This window comes from Hyla sarda, chromosome 7 (assembly GCF_029499605.1).
Source record: "Hyla sarda isolate aHylSar1 chromosome 7, aHylSar1.hap1, whole genome shotgun sequence".
NCBI classification, from domain to species: Eukaryota; Metazoa; Chordata; class Amphibia; order Anura; family Hylidae; genus Hyla; species Hyla sarda.
Window position 1 is genome coordinate 233,504,117 of NC_079195.1, and position 15,107 is coordinate 233,519,223.

Sequence of the window (15,107 nt, forward strand, 5' to 3'; positions counted from 1 at the left end):
GTCAGGTGACGGTCGTGGCCCTTCTACAGGCCAGCTGCGGCTTCTGCCTCGTCCAGGCCACCAAGTAAGTCATCAATGATGTCATAGAAGGGAAAATGCGCAAATTCTGATAATCCGACACCGAACAACATGGCGGTCTGGACTTTCACAAAACTTTTGGGGTTTCCCTATTCAGGACTGTATGAGATCGGTAATAGTCCAGAATATCTGATAATCCGACACTGTAAATCCTAAATTACTGTATGTATTATCTATGACCGATTGATCCTCCGGAACATTTGATAATCTGGCACCGGTTGTTGTTAACGATAGTTTGTGGTTTAGGTGCGGAGGCCGCGCGGCGTCCGGCGATATCTGGTAGAGCTGGAAGAGTTTGTTTTGCTCTTAAAACATGAAAATCAGCGCAAATATTAACCGGACAAAGGTCGTATTTACCATCAGTGCAGACAGAGAAGAGCGTGAAACATGTAACCTGTACAATGGGTCAGGAGATTAGATTGTGATCTCCTGGGGTCAGGGATGATGGGAGTGATACATTGTATGTGATAAGAGATTAGATTGTGATCTCCTGGGGTCAGGGATGATGGGAGTGATACATTGTATGATAGGAGATTAGATTGTGATCTCCTGGGGTCAGGGATGATGGGAGTGATACATTGTATGTGATAGGAGATTAGATTGTGAGCTCCTGGGGTCGGGGATGATGGGAGTGATACATTGTATGATAGGAGATTAGATTGTGATCTCCTGGGGTCAGGGATGATGGGAGTGATACATTGTATGATAGGAGATTAGATTGTGAGCTCCTGGGGTCAGGGATGATGGGAGTGATACATTGTATGATAGGAGATTAGATTGGGATCTCCTGGGGTCAGGGATGATGGGAGTGATACATTGTATGATAGGAGATTAGATTGGGATCTCCTGGGGTCAGGGATGATGGGAGTGATACATTGTATGTGATAGGAGATTAGATTGTGAGCTCCTGGGGTCAGGGATGATGGGAGTGATACATTGTATGTGATAGATTAGATTGTTAGCTCCTTGGGTCAGGGATGATGGGAGTGATACATTGTATGATAGGAGATTAGATTGTGAGCTCCTGGGGTCAGGGATGATGGGAGTGATACATTGTATGATAGGAGATTAGATTGTGATCTCCTGGGGTCAGGGATGATGGGAGTGATACATTGTATGTGATAGGAGATTAGATTGTGAGCTCCTGGGGTCAGGGATGATGGGAGTGATAAACCATTAGTTAAATGAACTAGAACTGTTCTGGGTGTTGTACTCAAATGTGTCCACTAGAGGGTGCACTTGTTCTTCCTCTGCAGTGTTTTTATATAGTTCTGTTGCCTGTATATGTTGTATTTCATGTCCTTATACAGGGAAGGTTCCGGCTTTGTCTGTTGTGTCCCCCCCCCAGTGATCATTCCATTAAGCTTCTGTCCTATTCATTATATCTTATTTTCACTTGCTGAGTCACTGATATATTCCTGGAACGGTCCCCGCATGAGTAATATCACCACCGGATGACCGCCATGGATCTCTGCCCTGAAGTCCATCTGCATAATACAGAAGGTTATTCTCTAATAATAGAATCATACTACAGAGTTACTGTATACAGTGGAATTATCTGAATGTTTACATTGATAACTAATAAAATTAGATTTGTATGCAAACACAATGTAACTAAACTGATAACACTCAGTTGCACCATCCACAGTGCAGGGAGAAAAATTTGGCCCATTTTTGAATTTAAAGGGGTACTCCGGTGGAAAACCTTTATTTTTTTTTTAAATCAACTGGTGCCAGAAAGTTAAACAGATTTGTAAATTACTTCTATTAAAAAATCTTAATCCTTCCAGTACTTATTTGCTGCTGAATACTACAGAGGAAATTATTTTCTTTTTGGAACACAGAGCTCTCTGCTGACATCACGAGTAGAGATGTGCGAACTTACAGTAAATTCGATTCGTCATGAACTTCTCGGCTCGGCAGTTGATGACTTATCCTGCATAAATTAGTTCAGCTTTCAGGTGCTCCCGTGGCTGGAGACTCTTTCCTAGGACTGTATCCACCTTTTCCAGCCCACCGGAGCACCTGAAAGCTGAACTCATTTATGCAGGATAAGTCATCAACTGCCGAACCGAGAAGTTTGTGACGAATTGAATTTACTGTAAGTTCGCTCATCTCTAATCACGAGCACAGTGCTCTCTGCTGACATCTCTGTCCATTTTAGGAACTGTCCAGAGCAGCATTTGTTTTCTATGGGGATTTTCTCCTACTCTGGACAGTTCTTTAAATGGACAGAGATGTCAGCAGAGAGCACTGTGCTCGTGATGTCAGCAGAGAGCTCTGTGTTCTAAAAAGAAAAAGAATTTCCTCTGTAATATTGAGCAGCTAATAAGTACTGGAAGGATTAAGATTTTTATTAATAGAAGTAATTTACATATCTGTTTAACTGTCTGGCATCAGTTGATTTAAAAAAAATACACATATATATATATATATTCCACCGGAGTACCCCTTTAGTAACCTGTAGATCAACTTTAGAAGCAACAAATAAGTTTCATAACACATTAAGGAGACATATAGCGCCCCCTTCAGGTCAGGGAACAGGATCTCACTGGTTTTACAGTCTGTTAAGCAGTGTTTCCCAAACAGGGTGTCTCCAGCTGTTGCAAAACTACAACTCCCAGCACGCCCGGACAGCCTTTGGCTGTCCGGGCATGCTGGGAGTTGTAGTTTTGCAACAGCTGGAGACACCCTGGTTGGAAAACACTGTTTTAGAGTCTCCTTTATACATTGTGCATTTAATATTTACAGGACTGTAGATATTTATGTGCTCAATAAAAGACGATAAAAACATGTGTCTTATTAGTTTAGTTACATTGTGTATGTCTATAATTGTGACTTAGAAAGGAATCAGTGCCACTTACGTTTTCTCCCTGCACTGTGGATGTTTTCTTAGTAGAAGATGTGAGTGATAGGAGCCTTGAGTTGAGCCTTGAGAAAGGCTTTATTGATAAGCCGAAACGTCGCTTACACAGATGAGTGAATAAACCACTATTTTGATGTGATCTTGGAGTGCCGCTTCCACTTTTTTGAGGATATATATATATATATATATATATATATAAGATAATTATAATAATAAGAAAGTAATTAGATAATAATAATAATATATATGATAATTATAATAAGAAAGTAATTAGATAATAATATATATATATATGATAATTATAATAATAGTAAAGTAATTAGATAATAATATATATATTAGATAATAATAATACTATATTAGGTAATAACTATAATAATAGTATAGTTATTATTATCTAATATACTATTATGTATTATTGTTATTAATTATTACAGTGGTCCCTCAACATACGATGGTAATCCGTTCCATACGGACCATCGTTTGTTGAAACCATCGTATGTTGAAAGATCCGTGCAATGTAAAGTATAGGACAGTGGTCTACAACCTGCGGACCTCCAGATGTTGCAAAACTAAAACACCCAGCATGCCCGGACAGCCAACGGCTGGGTGTTGTAGTTTTGCAACATCTGGAGGTCCGCAGGTTGTAGACCACTGTTAGAGGAAGTTGTACTCACCTGTCCCCGCCACTCCGGACCGTCGCAGCTCGTCACCGCTGTCCGGGATGTCGCTCCGGCAAGGCCTCTGCTTCCCCGGCAACCGTGCTCTCCGTCGCCGCCATCACATCGCTACGCACGCCGCTCCTATTGGATGACAGGACGGCGTGTGCAGCGACGTGATGGCGAGGATGGAGAGCGCCGACGATGCAGTGGATCCCGAAGAGGACGCGCCGGAGCCCCGAGGACAGGTAAGTGATTGTCAGCGGACCACACGGGGCACCATAAACGGCTATCCGGGGGCAGCTGAAGCAGTCTGCGCTGCAGGATAGCCGTTTATGCGATGGCCCCGACATACAAAAGCATCGGATGTTGATGCTGCCTTCACCATGTGATGGACTCTGAGAGTGATCGTATGCTGAAATGATCGCATGTCGGGGCCATCGTAGGTCGGGGGTCACTGTATATACGGTATTTCGGGGCCATCGTAGGTCGAGGGGTCACTGTATATATATATGGTATGTCGGGGCCATCGTAGGTCGAGGGGTCACTGTATATATATGGTATGTCGGGGCCATCGTAGGTCGGGGGGGTCACTGTATATATATGATATGTCGGGGCCATCGTAGGTCGGGGGTCACTGTATATACGGTATTTCGGGGCCATCGTAGGTCGAGGGGTCACTGTATATATATATGGTATGTCGGGGCCATCGTAGGTCGAGGGGTCACTGTATATATATGGTATGTCGGGGCCATTGTAGGTCGAGGGGTCACTGTATATATATATGGTATGTCGGGGCCATCGTAGGTCGGGGGGGTCACTGTATATATATATGGTATGTCGGGGCCATCGTTGGTCGAGGGGTCACTGTATATATATATGGTATGTCGGGGCCATCGTAGGTCGAGGGGTCACTGTATATATATGATATGTCGGGGCCATCGTAGGTCGGGGGGGTCACTGTATATATATATGGTATGTCAGGGCCATCGTAGGTCGGGGGTCACTGTATATATATGGTATGTTGGGGCCATCGTAGGTCGGGGGTCACTGTATATATATGGTATGTTGGGGCCATCGTAGGTCGGGGGTCACGGTATATATATATATGGTATGTCGGGGCCATCGTAGGTTGGGGGGTCACTGTATATATATATGGTATGTCGGAGCCATCGTAGGTCGGGGGGTCACTGTATATATATGGTATGTCGGGGCCATCGTAGGTCGGGGGGTCACTGTATATATATGGTATGTCGGGACCATCGTAGGTCGGGGGGTCACTGTATATATATGGTATGTCGGGGCCATCATAGGTCGAGGGGTCACTGTATATATATGATATGTCGGGGCCATCGTAGGTCGGGGGGTCACTGTATATATACATGGTATGTCGGGGCCATCGTAGGTCGGGGGGGTCACTGTGTATATATGGTATGTCGGGGCCATCGTAGGTCGGGGGGGTCACTGTATATATATATGGTTTGTCGGGGCCATCGTAGGTCGGGGGGTCACTGTATATATATATGGTATGTCGGGGCCATCATAGGTCGGGGGGTCACTGTATATATATGGTATGTCGGGGCCATCGTAGGTCGGGGGGTCACTGTATGTATATGGTATGTCGGGGCCATCGTAGGTCGGGGGGTCACTGTATATATATGGTATGTCGGGGCCATCGTAGGTCGGGGGGGTCACTGTATATATATGGTATGTCGGGGCCATCATAGGTCGAGGGGTCACTGTATATATTGTATGTCGGGGCCATCGTAGGTCGGGGGGTCACTGTATATATATGGTATGTCGGGGCCATTGTAGGTCTGGGGTCACTGTATATATATGGTATGTCGGGGCCATCGTAGGTCGGGGGGTCACTGTATATATATGGTATGTCTGGGCCATCGTAGGTCGAGGGGTCACTGTATATATATGGTATGTCGGGGCCATCGTAGGTCGAGGGGTCACTGTATATATATGGTATGTCGGGGCCATCGTAGGTTGAGGGGTCACTGTATATATATGGTATGTCGGGGCCATCGTAGGTCGGGGGGTCACTGTATATATATATATATGGTATGTCGGGCCATCATAGGTCGAGGGGTCACTGTATATATATGGTATGTCGGGGACATCGTAGGTCGGGGGGTCACTGTATATATATATATGGTATGTCGGGGCCATCGTAGGTCGAGGGGTCACTGTATATATATGGTATGTCGGGGCCATCGTAGGTCGGGGGGTCACTGTATATATATATATGGTATGTCGGGGCCATCATAGGTCGAGGGGTCACTGTATATATATGGTATGTCGGGGCCATCGTAGGTCGGGGGTCACTGTATATATATATATGGTATGTCGGGGCCATCGTAGGTCGGGGGGTCACTGTATATATATATATATGGTATGTCGGGGCCATCATAGGTCGAGGGGTCACTGTATATATATGGTATGTCGGGGCCATCGTAGGTCGGGGGTCACTGTATATATATATGGTATGTCGGGGCCATCATAGGTCGGGGGGTCACTGTATATATATGGTATGTCGGGGCCATCATAGGTCGAGGGGTCACTGTATATATATGGTATGTCGGGGCCATCATAGGTCGAGGGGTCACTGTATATATATGGTATGTCGGGGCCATCGTAGGTCGGGGGGTCACTGTATATATATGGTATGTCGGGGCCATCATAGGTCGGGGGGTCACTGTATATATATGGTATGTCGGGGCCATCGTAGGTTGGGGGTCACTGTATATATATGGTATGTCGGGGCCATCGTAGGTTGGGGGTCACTGTATATATATGGTATGTCGGGGCCATCGTAGGTCGGGGGGTCACTGTATATATATGGTATGTCGGGGCCATCGTAGGTCGGGGGGGTTACTGTATATATATATGGTATGTCGGAGCCATCGTAGGTCGGGGGGGGTTACTGTATATATATGGTATGTCGGGGCCATCGTAGGTCGGGGGGGTCACTGTATATATATGGTATGTCGGGGCCATCGTAGGTCGGGGGGTCACTGTATATATATGGTATGTCGGGGCCATCGTAGGTCGGGGGTCACTGTATATATATATATGGTATGTCGGGGCCATCGTAGGTCGGGGGGTCACTGTATATATATGGTATGTCGGGGCCATCGTAGGTCGGGGGTCACTGTATATATATATGGTATATCGGGGCCATCGTAGGTCGGGGGGTCACTGTATATATATGGTATGTCGGGCCATCGTAGGTCGGGGGTCACTGTATATATATGGTATGTCGGGACCATCGTAGGTCAGGGGGGTCACTGTATATATATGGTATGTCGGGCCATCGTAGGTCGGGCGTCACTGTATATATATGGTATGCCGGGGCCATCGTAGGTCGGGGGTCACTGTATATATATGGTATGTCGGGCCATCGTAGGTCGGGGGTCACTGTATATATATGGTATGTCGGGGCCATCGTAGGTCGGGGGGTCACTGTATATATATGGTATGTCGGGGCCATCGTAGGTCGGGGGTCACTGTATATATATGGTATGTCGGGGCCATCGTAGGTCGGGGGGTCACTATATATATATGGTATGTCGGGGCCATCGTAGGTCGGGGGGTCACTGTATATTTATGGTATGTCGGGGCCATCGTAGGTCGGGGGTCGCTGCATATATATGGTATGTCGGGACCATCGTAGGTCAGGGGGGACACTGTATATATATGGTATGGCGGGCCATCGTAGGTCGGGGGGTCACTGTATATATATATATCGTATGTCGGGGCCATCGTAGGTCGGGGGGTCACTGTATATATATATATCGTAGGTCGGGGGTCACTGTATATATATGGTATGTCAGTGCCATCGTAGGTCGGGGGGTCACTGTATATATATGGTATGTCGGGGCCATCGTATGTCGGGGGGTCACTGTATATATATGGTATGTCGGGGCCATCGTAGGTCGGGGGTCACTGTATATATATGGTATGTCGGGGCCATCGTAGGTCAGGGGGGTCACTGTATATATATGGTATGTCGGGGCCATCGTAGGTCGGGGGGGTCACTGTATATATATGGTATGTCGGGGCCGTCGTAGGTCGGGGGTCACTGTATATATATGGTATGTCGGGGCCATCGTAGGTCGGGGGTCACTGTATATATATGGTATGTCGGGGCCATCGTAGGTCGGGGGTCACTGTATATATATGGTATGTCGGGGCCATCGTAGGTCGGGGGGTCACTGTATATATATGGTATGTCGGGCCATCGTAGGTCGAGGGGTCACTGTATATATATGGTATGTCGGGACCATCGTAGGTCGAGGGGGTCACTGTATATATATGGTATGTCGGGGCCATCGTAGGTCGGCGGTGTCACTGTATATATATGGTATGTCGGGGCCATCGTAGGTCGAGGGGTCACTGTATATATATGGTATGGCGGGCCATCGTAGGTCGAGGGGTCACTGTATATATATGGTATGTCGGGGCCATCGTAGGTCGAGGGGGTCACTGTATATATATGGTATGTCGGGGCCATCGTAGGTCGAGGGGTCACTGTATATATATGGTATGTCGGGCCGTCGTAGGTCGAGGGGTCACTGTATATATATGGTATGTCGGGGCCATCGTAGGTCGAGGGGTCACTGTATATATATGGTATGTCGGGGCCATCGTAGGTCGAGGGGTCACTGTATATATATGGTATGGCGGGCCATCGTAGGTCGAGGGGTCATTGTATATATATGGTATGTCGGGGCCATCGTAGGTCGAGGGGGTCACTGTATATATATGGTATGTCGGGGCCATCGTAGGTCGAGGGGTCACTGTATATATATGGTATGTCGGGGCCGTCGTAGGTCGAGGGGTCACTGTATATATATGGTATGTCGGGGCCATCGTAGGTCGAGGGGGTCACTGTATATATATGGTATGTCGGGGCCATCGTAGGTCGGGGGTCACTGCATATATATGGTATGTCGGGGCCATCGTAGGTCGAGGGGTCACTGTATATATATGGTATGTCGGGGCCATCGTAGGTCGAGGGGGTCACTGTATATATATGGTATGTCGGGGCCATCGTAGGTCGGGGGTCACTGCATATATATGGTATGTCGGGGCCATCGTAGGTCGAGGGGTCACTGTATATATATGGTATGTCGGGGCCATCGTAGGTCGAGGGGTCACTGTATATATATGGTATGTCGGGGCCATCGTAGGTCGAGGGGTCACTGTATATATATATGGTATGTCGGGGCCATCGCAGGTCGGGAGGGTCACTGTCTATATATATGGTATATCGGGGCCATCGTAGGTCAGGGGGTCACTGTATATATATGGTATGTCGGGGCCATCGTAGGTCGAGGGGTCACTGTATATATATGGTATGTCGGGGCCATCGTAGGTCGAGGGGTCACTGTATATATATGGTATGTCGGGGCCATCGTAGGTCGGGGGTCACTGTATTATCAGTATCTAATATACTGTACAAGCTTAGATTCATATTTGCAGCATGAATCTCTGGATCGCAGGCATAAAGTTCTTACTGACACCAACACCCTGTACCAAACAGGACCAGGGAATTCACAGAGCAGGGCCCCATAACAAATATTTAAAGGGCCCCTTTTAAAGTGGTACTCTGGTGGAAAAGAACTTTTTTCAAATCAAATAGTGCCAGAAAGTTCTACAGATTTGTAAGTAACAATGTGGCGCTCTTGTCTTTCAGCATGGGTCCGCTGCGGGATAAACTGGCCGATCGGGGCCTCACAAACATAAGTTACATTATAGTCAATGACCAGAGCTTCGCCTCAAAGCTGCTGTTCCCGGTGCTGCAGAGCCGGGCCCCGGCAGGGATGTCCGTGTACCAGCAGCTGCCCAACCAGGAGGACGTGTGGGAGATCCTGGACGGCAGCAAAGACGACTTCCTGATCTATGACCGGTGGGTGACATGACCGTCTGGGACTGGATGACTGATATGTGGGAGCACAGAGGAGCTCGCACCCCAAAAACATCCAAAATCACCACAATAACTTCACTGCTCTGTCTGCACCAAATATCCCAGTCCCCCTGAGGAAGCTTAGGAAAAGGCTTCAAAGGAACTCGGCTCCACGGCGCTGACAGACCACAACGGGTGAACGATAAAAGGAGTTTATTTGACCAGAATGCAACGCGTTTCGCTGCGCATGTGCAGCGAAACGCGTTGCATTCTGGTCAAATAAACTCCTTTTATCATTCACCTGTTGTGGTCTGTCAGCACCGCGGAGCCGGGTTCCTTTGGAGCCTTTTCCTAATCTTGCCAAATACTTACCGGAGGGCAGCAGACGACCCATTACTATTCTATGCCTACATCATTGTTGTGTATGAATTTGCACAACCACCCAGGGTGAGCAAACCAATTTATATAGTTATCTCACTACGGGATCTCAACGTTACTACTCTATGGAGCGCCTGTTTTTCTTGCCTTTAGACCCCTGAGGAAGCTGCAGACAAGCAATAGATATATGGCGGATATGTTGGGGGCGGATGTTGGGGGCGCGGTCTGCTCTGCTGCCCCATAGTCTCTAATCCCCTGAATACTCTGTAATAATGGTGACTGTATTACTGCTCCCCAGGTGCGGCCGCCTCACCTTCCACATCCGGCTTCCTCTCAGCTACCTTCACTTTCCATATGTAGAAGCCGCCATCAACGCCACCTACTATGAAGATTATTGCCAGAACTGCACTTTTTATGCAAATGTCACAGAAAATAAAAAGGTAAAAAAAAGTTAATTTTTATAAAGATATCATCAGAAACCTAATGGTCCAATATCCGGTCTGATACATTGTATCCTCATAGACATAATATAGAGGTAATAGATCTGTACAGATACATTGTATCCTCAAAAAGATAATATAGAGGTAATAGATAACAGATACATTATATCCTCATAGAGATAATATAGAGGTAATAGATCTGTACAGATACATTGTATCCTCATAGAGATAATAGATCTGTACGGATACATTGTATCCTCATAGAAATAATATAGAGGTAATAGATCTGTACAGATACATTGTATCCTTATAGAGATAATATAGAGGTAATAGATAACAGATACATTATATCCTCATAGAGATAATATAGAGATAATAGATAACAGATACATTGTATCCTCATAGAGATAATATAGAGATAATAGATCTGTACAGATACATTGTATCCTCATAGAGATAATATAGAGGTAATAGATAACAGATACATTATATCCTCATAGAGATAATATAGAGATAATAGATCTGTACAGATACATTGTATCCTCATAGAGATAATATAGAGGTAATAGATAACAGATACATTATATCCTCATAGAGATAATATAGAGATAATAGATCTGTACAGATACATTGTATCCTCATAGAGATAATAGATCTGTACGGATACATTGTATCCTCATAGAAATAATATAGAGGTAATAGATCTGTACAGATACATTGTATCCTTATAGAGATAATATAGAGGTAATAGATAACAGATACATTATATCCTCATAGAGATAATATAGAGATAATAGATAACAGATACATTGTATCCTCATAGAGATAATATAGAGATAATAGATCTGTACAGATACATTGTATCCTCATAGAGATAATATAGAGGTAATAGATAACAGATACATTATATCCTCATAGAGATAATATAGAGATAATAGATCTGTACAGATACATTGTATCCTCATAGAGATAATATAGAGGTAATAGATAACAGATACATTATATCCTCATAGAGATAATATAGAGGTAATAGATCTGTACAGATACATTGTATCCTCATAGAGATAATATAGAGGTAATAGATAACAGATACATTATATCCTCATAGAGATAATATAGAGATAATAGATAACAGATACATTATATCCTCATAGAGATAATATAGAGGTAATAGATAACAGATACATTATATCCTCATAGAGATAATATAGAGATAATAGATCTGTACAGATACATTGTATCCTCATAGAGATAATATAGAGGTAATAGATCTGTACAGATACATTATATCCTCATAGAGATAATATAGAGGTAATAGATCTGTACAGATACATTATATCCTCATAGAGATAATATAGAGGTAATAGATCTGTACAGATACATTGTATCCTCATAGAGATAATATAGAGGTAATAGATAACAGATACATTATATCCTCATAGAGATAATATAGATTTAATAGATAACAGATACATTGTATCCTCATAGAGATAATATAGAGGTAATAGATCTGTACAGATACATTGTATGCTCATAGAGATAATATAGAGGTAATAGTTCTGTACAGATACATTATATCCTCATAGAGATAATATAGAGGTAATAGATAACAGATACATTGTATCCTCATAGACATAATATAGAGATAATAGATAATAGATACATTGTATCCTCATAGAGATAATATAGAGATAATAGATCTGTACGGATACATTGTATCCTCATAGAGATAATATAGAGATAATAGATCTGTACGGATACATTGTATCCTCATAGAGATAATATAGAGGTAATAGATAATAGATACATTGTATCCTCATAGAGATAATATAGAGGTAATAGATCTGCACAGATACATTGTATCCTCATAGAGATAATATAGAGGTAATAGATAATAGATACATTGTATCCTCATAGAGATAATATAGATGTAATAGATAATAGATACATTATATCCTCATAGAGATAATATAGAGGTAATAGATCTGTACAGATACATTGTATCCTCATAGAGATAATATAGAGGTAATAGATCTGTACAGATACATTATATCCTCATAGAGATAATATAGAGGTAATAGATAACAGATACATTATATCCTCATAGACATAATATAGAGGTAATAGATCTGTACAGATACATTATATCCTCATAGAGATAATATAGAGGTAATAGATCTGTACAGATACATTGTATCCTCATAGAGATAATATAGAGGTAATAGATAATAGATACATTGTATCCTCATAGAGATAATATAGAGGTAATAGATCTGTACAGATACATTGTATCCTCATAGAGATAATATAGAGGTAATAGATCTGTACAGATACATTGTATCCTCATAGAGATAATATAGAGGTAATAGATCTGTACAGATACATTATATCCTCATAGAGATAATATAGAGGTAATAGATCTGTACAGATACATTGTATCCTCATAGAGATAATATAGAGATAATAGATCTGTACAGATACATTGTATCCTCATAGAGATAATATAGAGATAATAGATCTGTACGGATACATTGTATCCTTATAGAGAAAATATAGAGGTAATAGATAACAGATACATTGTATCCTCATAGACATAATATAGAGGTAATAGATCTGTACAGATACATTGTATCCTCATAGAGATAATATAGAGGTAAGTGATAACACATACATTGTATCCTCATACAGATAATATAGAGGTAATAGATAACAGATACATTGTATCCTCATAGAGATAATATAGAGGTAAAAGATATGTACAGATACATTGTATCCTCATAGAGATAATATAGAGGTAATAGATCTGTATAGGAACATTATATCCTGAAGGAGGTAATAAATAACAGATACATTGTTGAATATTCAGCTGTTTTCTCTCTTTTATTACAGAATGAGACCCTGGGATCCCCGATCACAGATATAGGGAAAGAAAAACAGTCAAAGCCGGGGTCTCTGTGTCCTGAAGAACACACGAAGAAGAAACCTGGCGACCAATGTAAGAATGAGCACAGCCAGGAAGATAAAGGGAAGAATAACAGAGATCATCAACCTAAGGAGGAGGAACGACACCAGCCAATCAACAATGATGGAGAACGTCACCAGCCAATCAACAATGACGGAGAACGTCACCAGCCAATCAACAATGACGGAGAACGTCACCAGCCAATCAACAATGACGGAGAACGTCATCATCCAATCAAAAATAAGGGAAAACATAATTAATAATAAACAACAATCCAATTGCCTCTTGACAAAGCCACATTGGTGGCGAAACGTTGAGGGGGGCAGTGTTATGGTTTTAACTGCTATGTGCCCTGACAATCAGTAGTTCTACGAAGAAATAAAGACAAAAAAGACAACCGGGAGGCAGCGCCTCGTGTATTACCCTTGGCAGGTGAGGGAACCAAAAAGTATGCTGAATGTACACCCAGGACTTAAGTCAGGGTGGCCGCTCACCTTAAAGTATCATCTGAGGAAGGGGAATTTACCCCGAAACGCGTCATGATCCTTTTGTTGTTTTGTGTTCAATAAAATTGCTTGATTAAGAACACTTACCTGCATCCTGTGTATACCTGGATAGAGCAGCGCCTGGATCCATTGGTCTTTTTTCCCACAAGTAAATCAGTAGTTCTGGGATGCAAAAATACAATGTATCTCCTACTAATTATGAATAATGATGGAGCTGGTCGAGCCCAATAAGCCCAATTATATCAGTTATCAGTTAGGAGCACAAAGTGTTTTTAAATGTGTGATTTTTTCCTTCTTTTCTCACTATTATAATTTTGGACCCGCACATTAAAGTCCTGTATATAGCAATTTTGGTTGGAACCCTCAGGGCCTTTATTGGATTGCCTCCGGCAATCTATCAGTGATTATTGTGAAAGATGAATGACACACATAGTGACAGCTATGCTGATTAGCATCCAGCTTTACTAGGAGAAGATAAAACAGATAGAACATGTATTCATAAAAATGCTGCTGTACTTTTATCTAAAAAATCCTTGCACTAATTTTTATAAAAATCTGTTCTTATATTTATACATTTTATCCTCTTATGAATTCACTATAATGTCTTCTGATTACTGCAGGCAAGCTCCAAGCATCTTCCTCTGTGTAACATGACACAGCATAAAACCAGAGAGGAAAGGGTTACAGAGTAGAGAGTACTGATTGGCTGACTGCACAGGCTTGCTCCTGTGAGGGAGACAGACTGACACGCCCCCTCCAGCCTGCACAATGAAAAAGTAACTCACCAGCAGATAAATGCTTATATCTCTGGATATATAGGTCCGAGACACATAAAAATTATATGCACATGATCAGGATTGGGCCCTGAGTAACATATCACTTTTTTCTTTTTTTTGCACTATGACAGGTACGCTTTAAGTAACATTCATTGTTTAAAGCGTACCTGTCATAGTACAAAAAAAAGAAAAAAAAGTGATATGTTACTCAGGACCCAATCCTGATCATGTGACTATAATTTTTGTGTGTCTCGGACCTATATATCCAGAGATATAAGCATTTATCTGCTGGTGAGTTACTTTTTCATTGTGCAGGCTGGAGGGGGTGTGTCTCTGTCTCCCTCACAGGAGCAAGCCTGTGCAGTCAGCCAATCAGTACTCTCTACTCTGTAACCCTTTCCTCTCTGGTTTTATGCTGTGTCATGTTACACAGAGGAAGATGCTTGGAGCTTGCCTGCAGTAATCAGAAGACATTATAGTGAATTCATAACAGGATAAAATGTATAAATATAAGAATAGATCTTT

General features: G+C 42.9%; 1 protein-coding gene across 1 annotated transcript in view; it reads left to right on the top strand.

Annotated features, from left to right (window-relative positions):
* Positions 1-14,240, top strand: part of LOC130283503 (selenoprotein Pb-like) — a gene marked incomplete in the record, with an annotated part of 41,257 nt that extends 27,017 nt beyond the window's left edge. Inside the window, 4 exon segments of the mRNA XM_056533109.1 lie at positions 1-64; positions 9,311-9,523; positions 10,197-10,338; positions 13,228-14,240. Of these exon segments, the coding sequence (XP_056389084.1) occupies positions 1-64; positions 9,311-9,523; positions 10,197-10,338; positions 13,228-13,560 (752 nt within the window).
* Positions 14,241-15,107: the final 867 nt, after the last annotated feature.